Here is a 26504-nt window from a genome sequence, read left to right on the forward strand (position 1 = left end):
GCACCAGTGTTCAAATGGGGTCCTAAATTAAACATGGACGCGCGCGCACACACACACACACACACACACACACACACATATATATATATATATATATATATATATATATATATATATATATATATATATATATATATATATATATATATAAATATATATATATATATATCGAGAGAGAGAGAGAGAGAGAGAGAGAGAGAGAGAGAGAGAGAGAGAGAGAGAGAGAGAGAGAGCCTATGTGTGTGTATCAACATTATCAGCCTTAGCTAATCCACAGCAGGACAAAGGCCTCAGACATGCCCTTTCGCTCCCGTCTGTTTATGATCTTACTATGCCACTCTAAACCAGTATAATTTTCTTAGCTCGTCTATTCATCGTCTTCTCTTCCTTCCCACATTTCTTTTGTAATCTTTAAGGACGTATTATGTTATTCTGAATGTCCGTCTATTGTCTGTCATTCTCATTATATGTCCTGTCCATGTCCATTTCTTTTTCTTTCATATTGCTAGAATATCCTCTACTTTAGTTTGCTCTCATTTCCACGTTGCTCTTTTTTCTGTCTCTTAGTGTTATTGCCATCATTATTCTTTCCATAGCTCCAATTTTTCTATGCATAAGTTTATACTGGTAGGACCATCTGATTAGATATTTTCTTTTTAGAGAAAATGACATTTGACCTTTCAAAATCTCGTTTTGTTTATCAAAAGCTCTCCAGCCACTGCTTATACTTTTTATAATTTTGGTCTCATGTCCTGGGGAAACACTTGCTTGCTGGCCTAGGTACATATATTAATTAACAATCTCTGTAGGTTCGTTCATAACCCTTATTTGTTGTCTCTCTGCATTTTCTATTGAACATTATCATAGGTTTACTCATAAACATTTTCAGCATTACATTTCTGCTTTATTCAAATCTATTATTGTTTGCATTTCCTCCTACGATTCACTAAACAGAGCTATGTCATCTGCAAATCTTTAGTTGTTAAAGTATTTCCCATTAATATTAATGCCTACATTTTCCTGCATCTTAATTTTTTAGAAAAAAAACTAGGAATGCTGTGAATGATTTAGGAGAGATGGGGTCTCCCTGTCTAACTCCTTCCTCAATTGGAATTCTCTTCATATACATAGTTTTAGGATTGCTGTACTTCCTGTAGAGATATCTTAAAGTGTTCCAACATAAGATTCATCTATTCCTTGTCTTTGAAGGGCTTTCACTGCTGCTGAAGTATTGGAAAAGTAAAAAGCTTTCTCATAGTCCATGGATACATTACATAGTGGTTTGTCATACTCTATTGATTTTTCATTAGCTGGATAATTACATGAATATGGTCAGTTATTGAACACCCTCTTCTAAATCCTGCATGCTCTCTTGGTTAAGTAAAGTCTAAATGCCTTTCTATCTGGTCTAATATGATCTTTGTAAATATTTTATATATTATGATGAGTAAACTTATTGTGTGATAATTTTTCAGGTCTTTTATATCTCCATTTTTGTGAATTGATATGGTTACGCCTGTTACCGCCTCAGGCGTTTCATTATTTCTATTGGCAAAGTTATTTCTTATATCACTATTGTATAGAAATCCTCTACAATTTTTATCACTCCATCTCTTTTGTTGATAAAAATCCTATTTTCATCCTTTAAAGCAAACATCTGTTGGTGTCCTGTTGCGAGTCTTTTCATCAATTTAATGCTTCTTCCTTTCTTTAGTGCTTCAAGTTTGATCTGATTGTCTTTACAAATGTCTTGGGGTTTTTAGTTTGTTTAATGCTTTAGATAGTTCTGCGAATTCTAAATCATGTCTCGTGGATTTTACCCTCATTTCCAATCTTTTCTTTATTAGGTTTTTGGTCTTTTCTGAGTTTTCCTCGATCTTGTTTAGGAACTTTTCCACCGATCTCTTGTACCGATTCGAATATAAAATTAGTTAAATAACTGTTTATTTCTTCTTTACTTGTTCCAATTTCATCATGCAACTAAAAGTAGGCCTACCTATTTTGTAGGTAGTAGGTTGGCCAGGGCACCAGCCACCCGTTGAGATACTACCGCTAGAGTTATGGGGTCCCTTGACTGGCCAGACAGTACTACATTGGATCCTTCTCTCTGGTTATGGTTCATTTTCCCTTTGCCTACACATACACCGAATAGTCTGGCCTATTCTTTATATATTCCCCTCTGTCCTCATACACTTAACAACACTGAGATTACCAAAGAATTCTTTTTCACCTAAGGGTCAACTACTGTACTGTAATTGTTCAGTGGCTACTTTCTCCTTGGTAAGGGTAGAAGAGACTCTTCAACTATAGTAAGCAGCTCTTCTAGGAGAAGGACGCTCCAAAATCAAACCACTGTTCTCTAGTCTTGGGTAGTGCCATAGCCTCTGTACCATGGTCTTCCACTGTCTTGGGTTAGAGTTCGCTTGCTTGAGGGTACACTCAGGCACACTATTCTATCTGATTTCTCTGCTTCTTGTTTAGTTAAAGTTTTTATAGTTTGTATAGGAAATATTTTAATTTTGTTACTATTCTCAACAGATTTTATTTTTCCTTGTTTCCTTTCCTCACTGGACTATTTTCCCTGTTGGGACCCTTGGGCTTATAGCATCCTGCTTTTCCAACTAGGTTTGTAGATTAGCAAGCAATAATAATAATAATGACAGCTATTTCAGCTGATAACACGGCTCTGCAAGTAAGCAAGAGGGCTGGATAGGGTATTCACTGATTTGTAATTGGGAGCTAGAGAAATACTGCAAAGAAAAAGTACCTCATACGATGCTGATGTTACTACCACAACATTGTGTACAGTAGTTTAAAGAGCTTAAAATGCAAAATACTCTGTACATCTGTTTTACTTTAAGTTGCAAAGTCTACAGGCTTAGTTCATTTGTGTATCATAGTTTACTATATCTGAAATTTTCATTTTAATTAACCAAAAACCATTATAAAGACAGCACTTATACACTTTAATTGTTCGTTCTTACATAATGTTGTTCATACTGTGATTGTAAGGACAGTCAGACAAGCGTCACCAAGATCAACTGATACTTTATTTGTTGTTGTTGTTGGGGTATTAAAGCCAACACTTGTTGTTGGCACGGGCCTTTCCCTTGGTTGGCCCGTAGGTGATCTGTAAAAATTTATAAGGTAGTTGAACTTTATTTGAATGCGCACGGAAATACATTACAAGGTGCGGACGGAAACGTAGGATGACGTTGGCGCCAAGTCAGATTGAGATGCCCGCCAATATATATGTGTTTTCTTACACTTACAAATATATGAATTATGGGTTAACAAAAACATGTTATGAAACGATACACATATCAAAATGTAGCTCTGGTAGAGCGGAATATATATACATAGGACACCACAGTGTGGCGAAGAGAGAATTTAAATAAATAAGTAGTTTGTCGATTTTCTGGACGACGAAGGGATCGGTGTCCTTACAAGTACTCCCCCCCCCCCAAGACATCGGGCGGCGTAGAGGGCTGATGATCAATCTTCGTATCTCTTCGGGCGTCGGAGGGTTCCTCTTTTTTTTGAACGGAGGGGCGCGCTGGCGGTCGGTGTAAGGATCTCTTCCTCTTGACGTCGTTTGATGATTTTTCTTCGTTGGGCGGCTTGTTTTGTGGCGGAACTCTGGGTCTGCCAGGTCCAGCGGAGGCGGTGTCGCTTCCTTCGAGAAACGCTGGTTTCACACGGTCTATTGAGACCCAGTCCTCTTTGCCATGGACGTCGAGAAGGAAGGCTTTCGTTGTCTTTTTAATTACCTGGTAGGGACCTCGATAAGGTCTAGTCAGTGGTTGTCGATGAGCGTCGACACGAATGAAAACGTACTTGCAGTCATCCAGGCTTTTTGGCTTGAAGTGCTTGGTTCTGTCCTGTAAGTTTTGAGACACGGCCTGAACTTCCTGGCGATGTCCCTTAGGTGATCCAGCTACGTGTCGTCGGTTGATGAGGGAAAGAATTCGCCAGGAACTGCGAGCGCTTCCCCGTAAACTTTTTCGGCGGGCGAAGGTTCGCCGTCTGCGCGAGGGGCGGTGCGAAGGCCGAAGAGTACCCAAGGAAGTCGTGATTTCCAGTCCCCGTCGGTGCAGCTCGCCATCAGGGACGCCTTGAGGGCGCGGTGCGTTCTTTCGACCATGCCGTTTGCCGCGGGGTTGTATGCCGTGGTGCTGTGGAGCGTCGTCCCCATCAGGTTCGCCAAAGCAAGCCATATTTCTGAGAGGAAAGCGGGGCCTCTGTCAGTCTTGATGTCGTCAGGAACGCCAAACCTGCTCACCCAGCTTGACAGGAGGGCTTTGGCACATGCTTGAGTCGTAGCTTCGGTCATCGGCGATGCCTCCAACCACCTCGTGGAGCGATCGATGATTGTAAGTAGGTAGCGAGCGGATCCAGAAGGGGGCAATGGTCCCACGACGTCGATGTGTATATGTCCGAAACGTCTTTTTGGCTGGGGAAAATCGCCCACCCCCGATTCGGTGTGACGGCTGACCTTGCTTGACTGGCAGTTGATGCATGACCTCGCCCATTCCCGGGCATCCTTTTTTATCCCTGGCCAGACAAACTTTTCAGACAGAAGGCGAGCGGTGGTGCGTCCTGAGGGGTGCGAAAGTCCATGGATGATATCGAATATTTTCCTTCTGCAGGAGGCTGGTACCCAGGGACGAGGGCGGCCCGTGCTGGTGTCGCAAAGAATAGTTACAGTACTCCTGCTGGTCCGAGGGGAACCGCACTTATCTTGAGCGCGGATGGCTCCGTCAGGTGAACCTGTGCTTCTCGGTCGGTGCGTTGTTCGGTTGCGAGATTGGCGAAGTCGATTCCCAGGTGGATCGCGTCAATTTCAATCCTTGAAAGGGCGTCCGCGACTGGGTTTTTCTTTCCTGGGACGTAACGTATGGTGCACCCGAATTCGGCGATTGATGCAAGATGACGTTGTTGTCGGGATGACCATGCGTCCGTTGATTTCGTGAAGGCGTGGACGAGGGGTTGATGATCCGTTGTAATCGTGAAGGGGGTACCCTCCAAGATGTGCCTGAAGTGGCGGACGGCGAGGTAGACGACGAGGAGTTCCCTATCGAAGGTGCTGTATCTTGTTTCGGCGGGTTTCAATTTCTTGCTGAAGAATGCCAGCGGTCAAGGAGAACCATCGACGAGTTGCTCAAGCACAGCCCCGCAGGCGACGTTGCTGGCGTCGGTCGTTAGTCGCAGGGGCGCGTTGTCGTCGAAATGAGCCAGGGTGGTGGCATTCGCAAGGGCATCCTTCGTCCGAGCGAATGCCTGTTGCTGGGGCAAGCCCCACTCGAGTTTTTTTGCTTTTCCTTTCAGGACGTCGTCGAGGGGTGCCAGGGTTTGTGCGATGTTGGGGATGAAGCGCCTGTAGTAATTGACCATTCCCAAGAACTCCTGAAGTTGGCGGATGGTCGTAGGCATTGGGAACTTCCTGATAGCGTCGACTTTGGTTGTCATGGGTTTTACCCCCCGCGAGGATACACGGTGACCAAGGAAATCCACTCCCTCCGCACCGAACGTACATTTGTCGAAGCGTACGACTAGGCCGTTCTCCTGTAGGCGCTTTAGGACGGTGCGGACGTGTCCCAGGTGTTCCTCCTTGGTTTTCGAGAATATCAGGATGTCGTCGACGTAGCAGACGCAGAAAGGTAGGTCACCCAGAATGCTATCCATTAGTCGTTGGAAGGTCGCCCCGGCGTTGCGTAGACCGAAGGTTGAGTATGCGAAGGTGTAGGATCCAAACGGCGTTACAATGGCAGTTTTCGGGATATCTTCCGGGAATACGGGGACCTGGAAGTAAGACTTGAGAAGGTCCATCTTGGTAAAAAACTTTGCGCCGTGCAACGCGTTCGTTAGGTCCTGCATGTTGGGCAGTGGGTAATGATCGGGCGTTGTGATGAGGTTGAGGCGCCTGTAGTCGCCGCAAGGTCTCCAGGACCCGTCCGGCTTTTTAACCATGTGCAGGGGTGATGCCCAGGGGCTCGATGCTTTCTTACAGATACCCATGCGTTCCATGTCCTCGAAGGCGCGTTTGGCATCCTTCAGTTTCTGAGGCGGGAGGCGGGAGGTGTCGGAGCTCGGGCTTGAAAACCTCGGGAAACTCTCGTAGGAGGTCGGCGTAGGGGTGCGTTGTTACGGCGGACACGGACATTGTTGCAGGGCCGTGTTCTAGAGCGCGAGACTGGCAGGTTCCCGTGTCAATGAGACGTCTGTTAGCGACATCGACGAAGAGTCCATGGTGGGCGAGGAAATCCGCACCGAGGAGGGGGCGATTGACGTCGGCGATAGCGAAGGGCCAAGAATACGAACGGCCCATGATAGATATCTTGAGGGTCTTGATTCCATAGCACCGTGTGGGAGATCCGTTGGCGGCGATGAGTGAGGGAGCGTTTTTGTCGGGACCACGGTCTAGGTCGGACTTCGAAGGAGGGAACGTTGACTGCATTGCGCCGGTGTCCACCATGAGTCTACGGTTGGAAATGGTATCGAGGATACAGATCCACCATGAGTCTACGGTTGGAAATGGTATCGAGGATACAGAAACCAATCTTGTTATGGTTAACTGAGGCTGCGATGGTGGCAGGTGGATGCTTCTGGCGTCATCTTCTAGGGAAACTGCATGGTGCTCTACATTTCTTGGCGTCACTGCCGAACTGTTGGTGGTAGAAGCACCATGCTGGGTTAGGCCTAGGGTTTGATCGCGTCGGTCGCGGTGGTTTCTTTCTTGATAGAATGTTGATCTCGTCGTCCTCGAGGGCCATTGCCGAGGAGTCTATGGAAGAGCAGCTGCTGAAGGAGGAGAACGGAGGCGGTGTTGATGATGATGCTCCGAGGCGAGATGCTTTGGAGGCCTCGTGGAGCTTCTGAGCCTTCGCCAGGAGTTCGTTCATCGGGAGCGTGTCGGCGTCTGTCAATTGGGCCCGTACGTCCTGTGGTAGGCGTCGAAGAAAGATCTCGCGAGATAAGCTCATCTCACGTCATCGGCCGTTGCTGTCTGTTTCGGGGAGCATGAGCAGGCCGGTTAGCTCGTTCCAGGCCTCGACAGGAGAGGTGTCACCCATGGGCTTGCCGGCGAGGTCCAGTACTTTCTGTGCCCTTGCTGAGACGGAGAGGGAGTAGATACCAATGACTTTCGTTCTCAGGTCGTCGTATGAAACTTGGCCGGCCTGGGCGTCGAGCCATGGGGAAATCTTGTCGAATACTTCTTCAGGTATGGAGGTGAGAACGATGTCAGCCTTGGCGCAGGAGTCGCTGAGTCTAGCGACGCGGAAGAGTACGTCCGCTCTCAGGAACCAGGAAGCGGTGTTGTGTTGAGAAAAGGGCGGCAGTTTGACTTTGGGCGTGGAGGCGAGGCCGTTGGGTGCGATGGGCGTATTGCTTCCTGCATCGTGGCCAGACGACGAGTCGGCGAAGAGGTGAGAAGTTGATATGTCGGTTAAGCTCATCCTACTGCCTTACGTTCACCGAAGTGTGGGAGAACCAAAGGCAGGTTCGTGCCTAAGGTAACGGAGTATGTAGAAGGTAGCACGGCCGTAATAAGTCCGTTAATGGCAAAGCCAAAACCGCTGATGCTACTTTCAACTCCGGGGTCACCAGTTGTAAGGACAGTGAGACAAGCGTCACCAAGATCAACTGATACTTTATTTGAATGCGCATGGAAATACATTACAAGGTGCGGACGGAAACGTAGGATGACGTTGGCGCCAAGTCAGATTGAAGTGCCCGCCAATATATATGTGTTTTCTTACACTTACAAATATATGAATTATGGGTTAACAAAAACATGTTATGAAACGATACACATATCAAAATGTAGCTCTGGTAGAGCGGAATATATATACATAGGACACCACAGTGTGGCGAAGAGAGAATTTAAATAAATAAGTAGTTTGTCGATTTTCTGGACGACGAAGGGATCGGTGTCCTTACATGATTATTTAGAATTTGTGTATATATCTATCCTTTAACCAACACTTAAGGCAAAACTATACAACCAATTACTTAGTATATATATTTATTTTATACACATTAATATACATATCATTTACAACAGCACGACAGCAGCTGTAATACAGAAAGTGAAAAGTCAGCGTGATTACGGAAAACTATAATCACTTACAGAAATCAACAGATATAATAAAAAATGTATTTGTAATATAATGAAAATCACAGATTAAAGTAAAACTCCCTTGGCTCTACCTATTCAGGTTCTTTCTCTAGCATACGTAATACCAGACAAAAACTGATTACAGATAATTATTCATAAAATAACTGCACTACCTCAACAATCAAAAAGCATTGTATTTTGCGCTACAGTACTAACTTTAGTCTGTATACCTTGTCATTGGGTTTTATCTGTAAATACTGTAGTGTTCTATGTGAAATATGTTTTGGTGAAGTGTCTTATCTATGGCAATAATACTTTTTATAACTTCATAGTCCTTTTTGTTAATCTAGCAATTTATGTGAAAAATAACTACAGCAGAAATAAAAACTTTGAGTAGATTATTATTGCGGAAATAATCTGCATGTGTAATACCCTTCAAAATAAGCTTATCTTTATCTGATAAGCTGGTAATGTAGCTTATCATGGTTTGATGAATTCTTATTACATGAAATGATTTTGATAAATCATTAGAAACAGCCGAAAAATTTAATCTTATAAAGACTTTAACAAAAAGCTTCAATTGTATACAAAAGAGTCATGGGAAAAATAACTTTGAAGATATAATCATACTTTTGTTAGGAAACTAGTGATTGAATATTTTATCAGTATATTGATGCCACTTGTCGAACTTAGAAGTTCATAGCATCAAATACACTTAAACTTGTCATGTTAAAGGCTCAGGTGAAAGTTCTGTGAACTGTTACTGTACATTTTCAGAGGATTTTTTTATGGCTTTGTATTCAATATGGAGAAGAAATATATTTTCAATAATTTCTTATTCCTAAGAAGTAAAAAACATGAGCGTAGAATTGATTTATGGCTTATATAAGACGTTTTCTTCTGCATTTCGGTATCGCATGGCACTTCTAATCGAAGATCCCCCACCAAGGTGTTCGGTATCGGACTCGTAAGCATTATTGATGGAGCCACCGCTTGGAGTGAACACACGCTGGTTGTCCGCCTCTGAAGCAATTGAAGTTCTTGTTCGTGGCTGGGTTGGAGACGAAAAAAAAGTTTCATTAGGAAATGAAGTTCTAACTTTTGTGGGCTGAATTCAAAGGGAATTTCTTGTACAGCAAATTAATGATTATCAAGAAAGGTTACTGCTAGTATTATAAGTTAACCCTTTTACCCCCAATGGACGTAATGGTACGTTTCACAAAACTCATCCCTTAACCCCATGGACGTACCGGTACGTCCTTGCAAAAAAAACTGCTATTTACATTTCTTTGCATATTTTTGATAACTTTATGAGAAACTTCAGGCATCTTCCTAAATAATGAGACCAACCTGACCTCTCTATGACGAAAATTAACGCTGTCAGCGCGATTAAGAAAAAAAAATATATTGCAAAATGTGCTTGAAAAAGAAAAACCCCTGGGGGTTAAGGGTTGGAAAGTTCCAAATAGCGTTGGGGGTAAAAGGGATAACATCAAAAATTGTACTTTTTTTAATGTTTGGTTGAAAAAAAATACTATACATTATATTAAGCTAGATTAAAAAGTTTAAAGTAAATTTTGAATTTTCATCATAAAACTGAATTCTAGATTAAATAGCTTATTAGAAGAGAGGAATAAAATGAGAAAGTAATATTGTAAATTCTTCTTTAAGGGAACATACTATATGGAAACTGTACAGAAATCAAGAACAGAAGATGACTATCACACAAACAAAATTGAATTATGCAATTGTCTTTTTTTTTTGACAGGAAGCTTTGCGAATTAATCTACACATCTGACCATGATACTTACACAGTATAGATGAGTACCACATAGTAATAAGAATGTGACAGTGAAGAGTAAAATCATGAATAAACAAAGGAAAGATAGAAAAATAAAAAATATAAAGAGTATAGGACACTTGAGAGATTTAAAAAAAAAAAGACTGTAATGTCATGGTACAGAAACTGTGCCACAGACCAGAGGTTGAGAACTCTAATTGATAACCATCCTGCATACGACAAATAAATCAGACAACTGAAATAGCCCAGTGATGACAAACAGAAGCATCAATTTGTCAGTTATAGAGACAAAAATCTATATGGAAGGATTCTAAATTCTTTTCACAGCCAAGATACCATCTTTGTGATCTCATTACTGGTTCAAAAATATAGAAGGATATGGTAGAATCCTACACCAGTAGCAATGGAACAAGCTGTGTCCATGCTTATTGTAAATAATCACGTTTTACACACAATGGCCACGTACAAAATCATAAAATTCACATTCACCATGTAACAAGTGGTTCGTAAAAGCAAACACAGCAAAAGCTCCTACCTTTTAAGATTCTGATTTCATAAAGAGTAACATAGTTAAAAGAAAGAAAGGTCTTCCCTCAATCCCAAAGAGGTAACAAAATCATCTTAGATTTTTAAAAAGGACTGACTGTTTTGAGCGTAGTTACACACTTTAAACTGAAACCTAATACTGAAGTAAATGATCTGATACAAGCACGCATACGCAGGAGCTGTGGACCTTTTACTGTATATAGAAGTACTGAAGTATATAAATTATATAATAAAATTAAAATATAATCAAATAAAACCACAAGAATTAGCATGGACAAAAACAAAGCCTTCATAATTTAAAGCTTATACAATCATCGTATATTATACGATAAATAAACTTACTATACAGTACTGTACTTCTTATGCAATTTGCTCTACACCTGGTGCAAAAGATGTCCGCTGTTTGGAAGAAGCAAGGTGAACTTGTTTACAGTATGAAAACCTTGGTATTTGATCACAACACTTCAATTGCATTGGCCCATTCAAATTACAGTACCATGCAGTACATGCAACTAATTCCGAGTACAATATACAGTACCGTAATAGTGGTTGATCTTAACCATTCAACTGAGTCATGCTTCTGGTACTATAGTCCATTTCTTTTAGCGAGTCATATTTACACCGACTTGCAGCGGTGCCCATTTAGTTTGGAAAAGTTTCCTGATCGCTGATTGGTTGGACAAGATAATTCTAACCAATCAGTGACCAGGAAACTTTTACGAGTTAAAGGGGCACCGTTGCGAGTCGGTGCAAATATGACTCGCTAAAAGAAATGGACTACAGTATACAGTATAAACTATTATTTTGAGGGTTAAGAAATGGTTTTAGTTTCTTCTAGTGTTTTTAGTATAAAGGAACTGTAAGAACAGTTTTCACTCGCTAAAAGAAAGCCAGTGAATGGAAGTAATCAAACATTCAAATGGACATACTGTGCCTGTTGTATTAGTACTGTAGTTAGTTAAGCAAAGTTATATATTGTGCATTGTATTGCATATCATGAAAGGAAAAATATGTATAAAATATTCTCTGGTATTTAGTTTGAGCTTGGAATTAGTTTGAACTGAAGTTGACAAGAGGTTAAGAGAGTTAAGATAATAAATTGTGAGGCAAATGGACCATCCGGAATAACATGCAAGACTTGGTCAGATTGAAAAGAAAGATATGACCAAAAGAATATAAAGATTTTTGCAGAAAAAAAGTAATACAGAATAGAAAGCTAAGATAATACTGTATATTGTAATGTGAAAATTACAGAGAACGATATGAAAGTAAGGATGAAGAGACAGAAGGTAAAAAAAAAAATGCTTAAATCAACAATTTTTAGTTTGGCCTTGTACCAGGAAACAACCACAAGGAAAAGTTATATTATGAGGTAAGTAATGGAGATGTATACCATAGAAAAGGGTCAAGTTATAAATTGTACTTGAAGATCTTCGTGGCATTCAATACAGCAAGAAAGTAAGAATAAAACTGGCATTATGAACCGAGGCTACCACAAAGAAAAATTGAGCAAGTGATGGTACGTGCTTCTGTATGCCATAACACAAGATCTTGTGTGAAGATAAAGGAAAGCATGTCAGAAGAATCTCTGATACCTGCTGGTGTCTATCAAAAATCAACACATAACCTTTATTGGTTACTATTATCATGGGGGATGCTACAGGAAGGGAGGAAAGGTGGTTCTATGGTAAAATACTGTACTGTATTCAAAGTATCTATATTAAGCAGAAGAACTGAGTGTTAGAAATGTTTGGAAGTGAATGGCGAAAAGAACAATGATAGTCAGAGTAATTAAAGACAAGACTATGGAGAATGAAATGTAGATTAAAGAGAAAATACTCTGGAAATTACAAACATACACTGTGGGTGTGGTACAGGGTGAATGTCATGTTATGCATAGCAAGTAATATGATTAGGTCACTACAGTGTACTGTCTTTATTAAAATACCCTTTGAAGGTTGTGCCACAAATAAAGTAACATAAATATGTGGTTTTTAAGTTATAAAAAAGATACTTAAATCTTGAAGATTTACGTGATTTGGAACTGTGAGGAAAATTTAGTACTTAGTACTTAAAAGTGTAAGATTTGTGAAGGCTCAGAAAATATCAGATTAGGATACAAATAAGTTTGGTAGAAGTTTATAAGATAAGGTAAATACAAAAGAAGGGAAAGAAGTAATTTGACTTTCAAACTCGTAAGAATAAACTGGGCATTAAATGTGACGCTGATGATGATGTTTTAATGTACAGTGCAGTAAACGTTACTTCTAGAAATAAGAGCCACTTGAATATATGTACAGTACCTATTTTACATTGTGGATGAAACATATGTAAAATGGACTAACTGGCTTTCAGTACCTATGGCAAACACTATATCTTTTACCTTTTCCCCTTATTCAGCTTTATCTTATAAATTTTCAACTAATATTGCAAAAAAAAAAAGATTTCCTAAACAATTAATTACATGCTTATTTTTACTACAGTACTTACAAGCAAAAATTTCACTTGCAAGAAAATTTCTTACTACAATTATTTATACTAATATTAGGTACTTGTTAATTAAAGCTTTAGAATTTTTGTTAATTTGTGCTATTCTTAAGAGATTAAACGGTAAACCTATTACCTTCTTTGCTCCAAGAGTCTGCATCTTTGACTGACGTCTTTCTTGCACAACAGTTTCCCGCCTTTCAGCTAATGCTTTGATAGTCTCTCGTCGCATACTCAGTCTACGCATATTACCCAAAACAGGAGTTTCTGTGGAGTTAAATGCAATGCTTAGACTCATATAAGAAAAACTCGTATAAAAAAACCAAATGGATAGAAAGAGAAACTTTCAGTAAACTGTACTGAAAATAATGTACAGTTTTTTAATCGTAAAAAATTTTAAAATTTGGTTCAAGATATTAGTGACATATGGTTTGCCTTTACAAAAAATATACTGTAGCATTATTTTTTAGATAAATGAATGTTAAAGAATAAATTTATTTGTAAAGAACCTCATTCATTTCAAACCTCAGCTTACATGGAATAATGCAATATTTTGTACTGAGTATTGAAAGAGGTTTGGGGATGTGACCGGCTACTGCACTAACCTGCTTCCGTGCCATTTTCAGCAGCCTCGGCTGAAATACTGAAGAATCGCTTCTTGAAAGCAATATCCAGCATTCCAATGGCCTGCTTCTTTTGAGCATGGCGTGCCAGGTTATGGATTGTCTTGCGCCTTCCGAGCTGCCCATCATTCGCGCTATCACTGTCGTAATCATCCTCTATACCTTTGAGCTTCTGCAACTGTCTCACAATATCCACAGCATTCCTCTGGATAAATGCATCCTCTGTTACATCCTCCGACTGCAATGAAATAGAATGGACATTATACATCGAGTTCAATACCAAATTAAAAGCAGTAAATTTTATGTATCAAGAGTATAATTGATGTAATTGAACAACAAATTGGTTATCTTTTCAAAAGTTCAAACTTTCAGCAAATGTTTTTATGTTGAACAGGCTGACATAAGCCTCTTTTGAAAGAACTGTTTTAATGTTGTCACTGTTCTTAAAATATTCTATTCTAATTGTTCATTACTTTATTTTCTTTATTTCCATTCCTCACTAGGCTATTTTTTCCTTGTTAGAACCCTTGGGCTTATGGGATCCTGCTTTTCTAACTAGGGTTGTAGCTTAGCTAGTAATAATTATAAAAATAAAACAAGGAAGTCTTTGGTCTTGCCTTCTTATTGCAGCAGGTGAGTTCAGTGGATGCAAGAATATGTGAGATGGTACCAAATCGATGGAACAACATAGCCACAAACTGAATGATTAAAATGAGGGCAAAGAAGAACACAAACACAAGACCAATTGGCTCCAGTTGTAGATATTCTTGACTGATGAGTACCTGATAACAAAAGAATCTATTAATTTCCGGGCCACAAGGTGGAAGTTGACTGAAATATATTCAAAGAAATATTGAAATGTAATTTTTTAGCAAGCATTCATTATGTGAAGGAACTTCTAGCAAATCAATATTATTAAGTAATGACCAAAACTATTTCAAAATTACTGTCACTTTTAGCATTTGAATCACAAGTAGAATTTACAACTGTATAATCAAATTGTAAAGAACATTCTAATCAAGATAAGCAACCTTTCTATTCGAACTTAGTGTACGATTACTTCACACAATGCATTGTTCAGGGGTAAATCACATTTTTTTTTACTATTAAACACTTTCAATTAATTTAGGACAGACATCTGTACCAAAATTTATATCATTACAATATATAGCAAGTATACAATAAATGCAATTAACTGGAGGTAAGTATTAAGGTAGGATAAAAAGAAAGATATAGGATGCAGTACCCTAGATTACTGTGAGAATTATATGTTACCTCTATCAGACCATGAAAAGACATAAAACTAAAGAGTAACTAAAATATTCAATTGCACAAGTATCCAGTGAAACGAATGAGTCGTTCTCATGCATATAAAAAAAAAAAAGAGAATAAGGACATTATTCAACTCATTTCATTCATATGCTACGAGTAACTAGTTGCATCACCAAAATGTCCATGCACATAAAAGATCATCGCCATGCATCTCACGTGAGACGTAGACATAGAGATGCTATTCGTAAAGGTTAATGAATGTTACAGTCTTTGGAGAAGTAGTAGGGACTGAAAATCAAAATTATTCTTAACCTGTAATATTCGTGACGAAATTTAGTCGTAATAATCCACAGTGTTATAAATCAAAACAAGGACACGTGTTACTTGCCTGATATACGGTACTTTGTTGCCAATATTCATATGGTTTTACACAAAACACTGTTTGAGTTAACCCTTAACTATTAAACCACATTTGTAGCAGATCCTTCAAGATTCCAAACTGTTTTAATAAGAAGTTTTCTACAACTGGGTATCAATGATTGTCAAGCTGTCAACAGCAGCTAAGAAATTCCATTTTCTTTCCGCCTTCTTGGTACAGTATATACTGTAGCAATACAGTACAGTACTTCAGTATATATAGTGTAGTAATACAATACAGTAATTTACTTAAATGCATCATTAATTTGTACTTAAGGGTTTTCCGTGCTTTGGGTTTTAATTCACTGTGCTCTGGTTTTCAAATAATGTACAACCTTTAACTGAGCAATCTAGTATACTTATTTTATGATTAGCATTGAGGCTTTGTTGAATAAAAGTTTTATTTGTGTCATGGGTTTAAGTCCTCAATACTCTTAAATCTTATTAAATTTTATTTTTATTTGAACCCATAAGTCAAAGAAGCAACTGAGTTGATGTCTTCAACCAAAGATATCTTTTTGAAGATCAGTAGTGTTTGAAAAGGTACACAAGACAACTGCTTATATGTCAATTCTTACATTGCATTTGATTGTCCAATTCTGTCATGTGACAATCAGTGATTTCAGTGGGTCTAAAACTGTAGGTTTTACGAGATATATTCATAAATGTACATAATATAGCAGGATGATAACAATTACCACATGAAAGTGAAATTGGCGAGTAAAAAATATTACCGAATACAGTATCGGATGGGTACAAAGGCAAAGGGTAAAGACTCAACTGGACTGAACAAATACCAGAAGAGTTATAGACTACTAAAGACATGGTTAGGGATAGGTATATTTTTTTCCCAGGGATGGGTGATGATTTTCTTCACAACAGTAAAAAGTAGTAACAAGACACAAAGAGAATTAGAACAAGAGGGAAAAGTGATAAGTGGTCAACAACAGCTGTTTATGAAAAAAGGTAGACATTCATCTTGAAACCGGGAAAGTTGTGGGTCACATTGAACAGTAAGGTGACTATATTACAGGATGTAATGAACAGACAACTCTAATCTTGGACTGAATTGGAGGAAGATAAGACACGTGGACAATGATGAATCGAGGGAAGCTAAAAATGATGTTTTAACAATCAGATTTTAATATCATCAAAAGGATTTTCTGGAGGGCAGATGGCGAGTGTGATCCTCTGTTAAAATAGGTGCATTCAAATATTTACCTATAAACTTCTGATAGAGCACTTACCCGCTACAGTACCTATTCCAATATATTAACCCTTTTACCCCCCAAAAGGACGTACTGGTACATTTCACGAAACTCATCCCTTTACCCCCATGGACGTACCGGTACGTTCTTGCAAAAAAATGCTATTTAAATTTTTTTTTGCATATTTTTGATAATTTTTTGAGAGACTTCAGGCATTTTCCAAGAGAATGAGACCAACCTGACCTCTCTATGATGAAAAATGTTATTTTTATTAATAAAATAAATTTTTGAATATACTTACCCGATAATCATGTAGCTGTCAACTCCGTTGCCCGACAGAATTCTATGGAGGGATACGCCAGCTATCACAATACTAGAAGGGGGTGTATTTACCAGCGCCACCTGTGGCCAGGTACTCAAGTACTTCTTGTTGACACCTCCTCAATTATTCCTCGGTCCACTGGTTCTCTATGGGGAGGAAGGGAGGGTCGATTAAATCATGATTATCGGGTAAGTATATTCAAAAATTTATTTTATTAATAAAAATAACATTTTTCAATATTAAACTTACCCGATAATCATGTAGCTGATTCACACCCAGGGGGGTGGGTGAAAACCAGTGTACAAGATTAAAGGATAGCTAAGTATCCCATATTTCATATAATCAGTTATCCACAATAACAATGAAATAATAAGTACCTGGTAAGGAAGTCGACTTGAACCGTTACTCTGCCTTTAATAAGATCGTCTTCCTTACTGAGCGCAGCGTTCCTCTTGGGAGGCTGAATCAACTCAAAGGTGCTAAAGTATACAGGGCTGCAACCCATACTAAAGGACCTCATCACAACCTTTAACCTTGGCGCTTCTCAAGAAAGAATTGACCACCCGCCAAATCAACAAGGATGTGGAAGGCTTCTTAGCCGACCGTACAACCCATAAAAAGTATTCAAGAGAAAGGTTAAAAAGTTATGGGATTATGGGAATGTAGTGGCTGAGCCCTCGCCTACTACTGCATTCGTTGCTACGAATAGACCCAGGGTGTAGCAGTACTCGTAAAGAGACTGGACATCTTTGAGATAGAATGATGCGAACACTGACTTGTTTCTCCAATAGGTTGCATCCATAACACTCTGCAGAGAACGGTTCTGTTTGAAGGCCACTGAAGTAGCCACAGCTCTCACTTCATGTGTCCTTACCTTCAGCAAAGCAAGGTCTTCTTCCTTCAGATGAGAATTTGCTTCTCTAATCAGAAGCCTGATGTAGTAAGAAACTGAGTTCTTAGACATTGGTAGAGAAGGCTTCTTGATAGCACACCATAAGGCTTCTGATTGTCCTCGTAATGGTTTTGACCTTTAGATAGTACTTAAGAGCTCTAACTGGGCAAAGTACTCTCTCCAGTTCGTTCCCCACCATGTTGGACAGGCTTGGGATCTCGAACGACTTAGGCCAAGGACGGGAAGGAAGCTCGTTTTTAGCCAAAAAACCGAGCTGTAAGGAACATGTAGCCGTTTCAGATGTGAAACCTATGTTCCTGCTGAAGGCGTGGATCTCACTTACTCTTTTACCTGTTGCTAAGCACGCGAGGAAAAGAGTTTTTTAATGTGAGGTCCTTAAAAGAGGCTGATTGGAGCGGTTCAAATCCTGATGACATTAGGAACCTTAGGACCACGTCTAGATTCCATCCTGGAGTGGACAACCGACGTTCCTTTGAGGTCTCAAAAGACCTAAGGAGGTCCTGTAGATCTTTGTTGGAGGAAAGATCCAAGCCTCTGTGGCGGAAAACCGCTGCCAACAAACTTCTGTAACCCTTGATCGTAGGAGCTGATAGGGAGCTTACGTTCCTTAGATGTAACAGGAAGTCAGCAATCTGGGTTACATTGGTACTGGTTGAGGAAAACTGCATTGGCCTTGCACCAGCTTCGGAAGACTTCCCATAAAGACTGATAGACTCTGAGAGTGGATGTCGTCCTTGCTCTGGCAATCGCTCTGGCTGCCTCCTTCGAAAAGCCTCTAGCTCTTGAGAGTCTTTCGATAGTCTGAAGGCAGTCAGACGAAGAGCGTGGAGGTTGGGTGTACATTCTTTACGTGAGGTTGACGCAGAAGGTCCACTCTAGGAGGAAGAGTCCTGGGAACGTCGACTAGCCATTGCAGTACCTCAGTGAACCATTCTCTCGCGGGCCAGAGGGGAGCAACCAACGTCAGCCGTGTCCCTTTGTGAGAGGCGAACTTCTGAAGTACCCTGTTGACAATCTTGAACGGCGGGAATGCATACAGGTTGAGATGGGACCAATCCAGCAGAAAGGCATCCACGCGAACTGCTGCTGGGTCTGGAATCGGAGAACAATACAAGAGGAGCCTCTTGGTCATCGAGGTAGCGAATAGATCTATGGTTGGCTGACCCCACAGGGCCCAAAGTCTGCTGCAAACATTCTTGTGAAGGGTCCACTCTGTGGGGAAGACCTGACCCTTCCGGCTGAGGCGATCTGCCATGACATTCATATCGCCCTGAATGAGCCTCGTTACCAGCGTGAGCTTTCGATCTTTTGACCAAATGAGGAGGTCCCTTGCGATCTCGAACAACTTCCTCGAATGAGTCCCTCCCTGCTTGGAGATGTAAGCCAAGGCTGTGGTGTAGTCGGAGTTCACCTCCACCACCTTGTTAAGCTGGAGGGACTTGAAGTTTATCAAGGCCAAATGAACTGCCAACAACTCCTTGCAATAGATGTGAAGTGTCCTTTGCTCCTGATTCCATGTTCCCGAGCATTCCTGTCCGTCCAGTGTCGCACCCCAGCCCGTGTCCGATGCGTCCGAGAAGAGACGGTGGTCGGAGGACTGAACAGCCAATGGTAGACCTTCCTTGAGAAGAATGCTGTTCTTCCACCACGTTAGAGTAGACCTCATCTCTTTGGAAACAGGAACTGAGCCCGTCTCTAGCGTCATGTCCTTTATCCAGTGAGCAGCTAGATGATACTGAAGGGGGCGGAGGTGGAGTCTCCCTAACTCGATGAACAGGGCCAGCGATGAAAGTGTCCCTGTTAGACTCATCCACTGCCTGACTAAGCATCGGTTCCTTCTCAGCATGCTCTGGATGCATTCTAGGGCTTGGAAGATCCTTGGGGCCGACGGACAAGTCCTAAAAGCTCGACTCTGAAGATCCATACCCAAGGAGACAATGGTCTGGGATGGAACGAGCTGAGACTCCTCAAAATTGACCAGGAGGCCCAGTTCCTTGGTCAGATCCATAGTCCATTTGAAAATCTCCAGACAGCGACGACTTGAGGGAGCTCTTAAAAGCCAGTCGTCTGACGGAGCCGGACACAAGATCATGATACTGCTGCACAGTCTGTAAACTGTCAATCATGGGCAAGCGAGGAAGTACAGTGACAACCCGAATCTGTCTAGACTGTCTGGGTCGTACAGACAACTCCTTAACGGGTTGCTGAGGTTGCCCACTGCGTCACAACAAGTCCCTTCTGTTGGTTGTTGAACGTCTTCCCCGTGACACATTGACTCCGTAAACAAAAAATCCTCTAACAAGGACTAAGCTTGGACTGCATGTCATGCAACACAGCTCAAGGTCTATGGGAGCAGGTGTGGTAACAGACGGGATTAGCGGCTGAAGTATAACCATTACCTTCCCTGTAAGCATGGTATGCTTAAATAAAAGTCCATAAGAGGTTATGCAGCTAAAGGCTCCCTCCAAATGACAGAGTCCTCAAGGGAATATCAGAAGGAGGGAGAAAAGAACTTTCTCATCTACAGGGACCTTATCCTAGAAAAGCTAAGTTCTCTGAGTGAGGGTTCACTGGTGCAAAGCAGCAGACTAGAAGGCAACGTTATGAAACTGCTTGACAGTCTAGTGAGTTGGCAACAACCCAAGATGTGTTGAGAAGCATGCGGTAAGGTATGCAGAGCATGATGTATGCAGAGTATGCTGTATGCAGAGCATGCTGTATGTAGAGCATGTTGTATGCAGAGCATGCTGAATGCAGAGCATGCTGTATGCAGAGCATGTTGTATGCAGAGCATGCTGAATGCAGAGCATGCTGAATGCTGAGCATGTAGTAAGCAGAGCCTGCTGTAAGCAGAGCCTGCTGAAAGGAAAGCAGAGCGTGTGCATGGCGTTTAACATTTCTCAGAAATTCCATGACCAGTGCTAGAGTGCGTTATGCATGCTTGCATGGGGTTTAAACCATGGTATGCTGAACAGCAGAGTCAGAACGAGCTGGAACAACAACAGAGGTTTCCTCAACTTGAGGGAAAACCTGAGGTTCAGACTGCATAGGCTGAACAACAGACGGAGCAGAAGGCAGGTGCAAGGGTGAAGGAGGTTGACTCCTAGCAAGAGTTGCACCCAAGGATTGCACCAGCTGAGCGGAGGACGGAGGCGGAGTAGTCCGTTCCTGTTCCTGAGAGATGAGTGGAGCATGAGAAGGTTGAGGCTGCGCAGAACAAGGTAAAGTTCTAGCAAGCTGAGGCTCCTGAGGCGCAAGTGCATGGTGTAGATGAGCTTGCAAAGATGAGGGTTGAACTCGGTGCAGCGCTGGTTGAGCAGACAGACTCACGGAGGGGAGAGGTTGTTGTACCCCAACCGAGAGTTGCACCACTGGTGGAGCAGCAAGGGGAGGAGGAGGAAGAGTGTAACTCTCCTGATCCCAAAGCAAGGGTTGCCTTAAAGAAGGCTGAGGCTGAACAACACTGTGAACAGCAAACTCCGAAAGTGGTTCAACATCGTACGCCTGGCAGATGGTGCTGCGACCAGGCGGAGCAGGTGCAGGCTGAGCGAGCACAGGCGGAGCAGGTGCAGGCTGGGCGAGCACAGGTGCAGCGAGAACAGGTGGAGGGAGTGCAGGAGGTGCAACACTCTCAGCCCGACACTCACGCATCAAGTCCGAAAGCTGTGCTTGCATGGACTGTAGTAGAGTCCACAACATCATACGCCTGGCAGATGGTACTGTGATCAGGCGGAGCGAGTGTAGGAGGAGGGAGTGTAGGCGGAGGCGTAGGAGCAACACTCTCAGCCCGACACTCACTCATCAAGTCCGAAAGCTGTGCTTGCATGGACTGTAGTAGAGTCCACAACATCGTACGCCTGGCAGATGATACTGTGATCAGGCGGAGCGAGTGTAGGAGGAGGGAGTGTAGGCGGAGGCGGAGGAGCAACACTCTCAGCCCGACACTCACTCATCAAGTCCGAAAGCTGTGCTTGCATGGACTGTAGTAGAGTTCACAACATCGTACGCCTGGCAGATGGTGCTGCGACCAGGCGGAGTAGGTGCAGGCTGGGCGAGCACAGGCGGAGCAGGTGCAGGCTGGGCGAGCACAGGTGCAGCGAGAACAGGTGGAGGGAGTGCAGGCGGTGCAACACTCTCAGCCCGACACTCACGCATCAAGACCGAAAGTAGAGACTGTATGGACTGCAGTAGAGTTAACTTGGGGTCGGCAGACACTAAGTTCTGCTGAGGTAAAGCCTTAACAGCAGAGATCTGTTGTGGCAGAACCTTACTCCTCTTAGTCGGAGTGTAGATCAACTGATGACTGAGGAGAGTCAGAGCTAACCCAATGACTGCATTCGGGTTGTGAACTTTAACTTCGTACGTCTGGCATAGGTCTGGACTTAACGTTTAAGAAGTCTTGAGACCTGAGACCAGCGTTACTCTGCCTTTATTTTCTCCCCTAATCTCTTCTGCAGACGAGCAAAATAAGGGCTCAATCGTCTGCGGGTGGGAGTGACGGTCTCGGTAAGACACGCCCACAACCACCGAGAATACTTCTGTGCGCCGATCAAGGCCTGCTGAACCCTTATGCCCTTCGACATTGCTTCTCCCCTGGGCTTGGGAGCTTGCAAGAGGTCCCGGACTGGGAGGACAACTGGCGCGCACAAAAGTACCCTCACGCACTAATCACTTATCACTTTGATTTCTGTTTGCACTTATTTCACTGAACTCGAAATTTTAAGTGGTTTGTACCTGAAATACGCAATTCTATCCTTTCTCAAAGTTAGTAATTGCGAAAACAGAATTACAATGTAACAGAAAAATCTAATGAAAGATAAATCAGTGGTTGGAAAGAGACTAAACACTAGATCACTCTAGAAACGTTTAGTTTCTTCCCCTAAAGAGACTAGGGAGAAGAGCAAAAAAACGATAACGACGTTACTCGTACGCCTGGCAGGCTTGAATGAAACGTTTATCCTCTTTCTCCCTCCGTCTCTATCTCTCTCTCTCTCTCTCTCTCTTGACTTAGAACCTGAGAGAAGAGCCCAATCATATATATCGTTAAAACATATTATTGTTAAAGGAAAAAAACTGAAAAGTTCCTTTATTAGGATCAAAACCATTAAGTTAAGAAAGAATGAACAAAACGCTAGACACGGTTACTCTTACTGCAACGTGAAACCGTGAACATTCTTTCTCTATCGTAACGATAGAGTGCAAGTTGAACGTTCTGAACGTCAACAACTGCAGAGACAAAACAAAACGTTAGTTCAGCTTTGAAAACAGTACGAGACTGTCAAAGAAAATCTTTCAAACTCTGTGGCGGAAATAGCATAATATGTTAACAGGTAAAACCGAAATGACGGGCTCAAAGTTTATTAACTTCGGTAAAAGACCGCCTACTATTAGGAAGGTCGAATATAAACAAATATAAAAATTAATTTTAATGAGTTTATAATAAAAGGAAGTTAATCGAAGAGGCCTATAAGAGGCGGAGAGATATAAAATAAATCTATAACTTTTGTTAAGCAAAATTAAGAAAGAGAGTCTATACTCTCTTAGACACCAACACTTCCGTCTAAGGGAAGGGTCGGCCATTGAAAGGTGAACGAGAGTTCATACTCTCTCGTCACCAAAATTAATCAAATTAATTCCAAAAGCTAACTAAGCTAATATAGAAGTTTTCCAGTAAAGCGACAGCCGAAATCAAAGAGAAATACTTCACCAAAGTCGTGAAAATACTCCAAGAACATAAGCGTATCCCAGAACGTCTTGCCGGAAGCACGACAGAGGAATAATTGAGGAGGTGTCAACAAGAAGTACTTGAGTACCTGGCCACAGGTGGCGCTGGTAAATACACCCCCTTCTAGTATTGTGATAGCTGGCGTATCCCTCCATAGAATTCTGTCGGGCAACGGAGTTGACAGCTACATGATTATCGGGTAAGTTTAATATTGAAAATTAAGGCTGTTAGAGCAATTTAAAAAAAAATATACTGCAAAATGTGCCTGAAAAAAAAAAAATAACCCCTGGGGGTTAAGGGTTGGAAATTTCCAAATAGCCTGGGGGTAAAAGGGTTAATGTAAGGAGATTACCATCTGAAATCTTGAAATGTTCTGCTCCACTGTTTGATTAATAGGAAAAGGCTATCTTAAAACAATGGTTTGCGTAACCCTTTGAACAATTTTTTTTGATACACATTTTTCTATACTGCACTGTAATTCCACAAGTCCCTTATAATTGCAATACAGGACTGTTGATTAAATCATATATTGAGGAATTGCACTCAGAAACTATGCCAGCGTTATCAACCTAATCTGAAGGCAGAAAAGCCTGAAATTTTATTTCTTCAGAAATTTAGCTGAAGGAAAAAAACCAAAGCTAAATCTAAGAGCATATTCAATATAGTTTAGAAATTAGCAAACATAAAATTCTAATTTACAGTGGTACAAAAATTATTTTTTTTTCAGGAATAAATTTGCCACATTCAAGTTCCTCACTGAAATACAATGGACAACAGTGCTGTAATTTTTCATCTTGAACGGAAAAAATCCAGGTATGTTTGTACCGGAATTTTATAGTAGCTGAATTTCATCCTTTCGTATTTTAATTTTGAGTTCATAATACATACTGTATTAATAAATTAGCATTTACCACTCATCATTACAATATAAAACCTCATTAGGTCAGGCCTTTCATAAGGAGTTATTCTTTTTCCCCACGAAAAGGATAATTGATTTACCAAAATGTTTCATCACTGTCAAATATCGTATTGTACTTATTAATTGCATTTTTTTAACATGAGGCTTTGACAGGAATCAGTAGCTTTAATCTTTGCAGTTTGTTGATACCGGATATGCTTTACTTACTGTCAAATATGCTTTATAATCTCCAAGGTTTATTGTGCCTGGACAATTATAATTTTGCTCACTATCATTGACTAATATGACATTAACAGCAGCATAGTCTAAACAAAGGTTCTTGTCATGTGTTCTGACACTGTATGCTTTAGTCATTATCACAAGGTTGAAAAGAAAATTCAGTAATGAACTTGAAAATGGTTGCAGTCATTTGAATAACATAGTCAATCTCATCAAATATCCGTTGCGTACGTTTAGCCTGAAAGGATTCATGCTGGGTCATTGCTAGTAAGGTCATGCAGGGTCTGAAATGTTAAAGCCAGTCAACCAGTTCCAAATGCCTGAAGGTAGATGCAGGGACGGAAGAATGGACGATAGGCAACCTTCCCTTTGCCAGCTCTTTATAAAGTGCTAAAGGGCACAATGAGCTGACACAGATATTTAAGTGGAAGAGAGTAGTAGTAATTCTTAGGTGCCACAGCTAGTAGGAGAAAGGAGTGGGGATGGCATTCTGACTTTAAGCCAGTTTACCTCCTGAGTTTCTGGTATAATGGTGATGTTTTCCTTGATTCCCAGTGGCCAGTCGATGTGAAGGTTATCCTTGTTCAGTTGGAGAAGGAATACAATTAAGACAAAGAGCGCGTTCAGCATGAAGAATCCAAAGAAAGATTTGTTCCTCAGTTCCTTTAATTCCACCTCGACTTTTTTCTGTTCGGAAGACACGTGCCACACTCATCACAGACAGATTACGATCATGGTTACTTAAGTCTACATGGCCTCAGCCTACCTACCTCACTGGTTTCTTCGATGAAGGTGATATTGGTCTTCACACCCAATGGCCAATCAATATGGATAGTATCTTTGTTCAACTGGAGCAGGAAGACAATAAGAACAAAGATAGCATTCATCATACTGAAGGAGAAGACAGCTATATTTCGAAGTTCCTTTAATTCTTGCTCCACTTTTTTCTACAGGTGAAGAGAGGTGGAAGAGGAAAAGGATTAGTAGAGACATGCCCAAGCCCTTGATCAAGATCTGCACCTTTTCGATTCAGATCAGCCATTTATGAAGATTGTTATAAGGACAGGCAAGAAAAGTACTGATGACACTAAATAGAGTGATCAAGAAATGATACATTAACAACCATTTCCCATGAACCATAATGAAAATACAGTAACTCATCCTATCCAGTGAATGATCACATTGCTGAAGTGCACTACCTTCTCTGAACTTGAAGAGACAAGTCCCTCTACTATGTACCATTAACTATAACCTCTCCGGGTGTGCGTATACAAAATACTAGGGAAGACTCTAAAAGATCACGTTTAGAAACATTAAAATGAAAGACTGCATGGTTTCCAAAGAGAAAGAGTACCTTACACTATCCCAGTAATGTAGTGAGGTTTTAACAAACTTTCCATGATACTGACTAAGTATTGGGAAAATCATGGTTTATAGTTTAATAAAAGTTTTAATATTAATAGAAATGTTGGTGACCAGTAAAATATATATTCTATATTACTTATAGCGCATATATTAATACAAGATGCCAATTGTCTTAGAAACGTGAATTTACTGTACATAAATTCTCATGGTAACGAAATACTATTGTCAGTATAAGTTGTATTGTAAGCGGCATCTGTACAACACTTTAAACTTCATTTACCGCTTTTGATTCACGGCAATTCTGAAGATATTGTAAAATATGTCATGTGTGAAATGTTTATCTATTCTATTCATGTACATACTGTATTGTTTTATATGTACTGTATCAGTTTACAGAAGTGTTTAACTAATTCCAATACTCAATGTAAATAATATTCAAATTAGTGACTGTTCTAGTATTCTATGGGCCTATCATTTTCGACTGTACCTATTTAATTAAAGATTACTCAATAGGTAGATTATTTCTCCACAAATCTCCAGTATTTATAATGAAAAGAAACTACGTAGT

At 40.9% G+C, this 26504-nt stretch overlaps 2 protein-coding genes and 1 long non-coding RNA gene across 3 annotated transcripts in view; 1 reads left to right on the forward strand and 2 right to left on the reverse strand.

Moving 5' to 3' along the window:
• The window catches only part of LOC137614294 (uncharacterized), a 26057-nt gene extending 700 nt beyond the window's left edge, over window positions 1–25357 (forward strand). The window contains exons 2-3 of the long non-coding RNA XR_011039044.1: window positions 24161–24246; window positions 25127–25357. This is a non-coding gene — a long non-coding RNA (uncharacterized lncRNA). The remainder of the gene's footprint in view (window positions 1–24160; window positions 24247–25126) is intronic.
• Window positions 1–26504, reverse strand: part of LOC137659500 (uncharacterized) — a 498613-nt gene that overhangs the window by 63105 nt on the left and 409004 nt on the right. The window lies entirely within an intron of this gene.
• LOC137614293 (chitin synthase chs-2-like) overlaps window positions 8010–26504 on the reverse strand; it is an 89374-nt gene continuing 70879 nt past the window's right edge. The window contains 5 exon segments of the mRNA XM_068344032.1: window positions 8010–9170; window positions 13090–13220; window positions 13559–13814; window positions 14194–14358; window positions 25342–25518. Of these exon segments, the coding sequence (XP_068200133.1) occupies window positions 8961–9170; window positions 13090–13220; window positions 13559–13814; window positions 14194–14358; window positions 25342–25518 (939 nt within the window). The 3' untranslated portion in view covers window positions 8010–8960.

The sequence above is a fragment of the Palaemon carinicauda genome, chromosome 20, assembly GCF_036898095.1.
Source record: "Palaemon carinicauda isolate YSFRI2023 chromosome 20, ASM3689809v2, whole genome shotgun sequence".
In the NCBI taxonomy this organism is placed as follows: domain Eukaryota; kingdom Metazoa; phylum Arthropoda; class Malacostraca; order Decapoda; family Palaemonidae; genus Palaemon; species Palaemon carinicauda.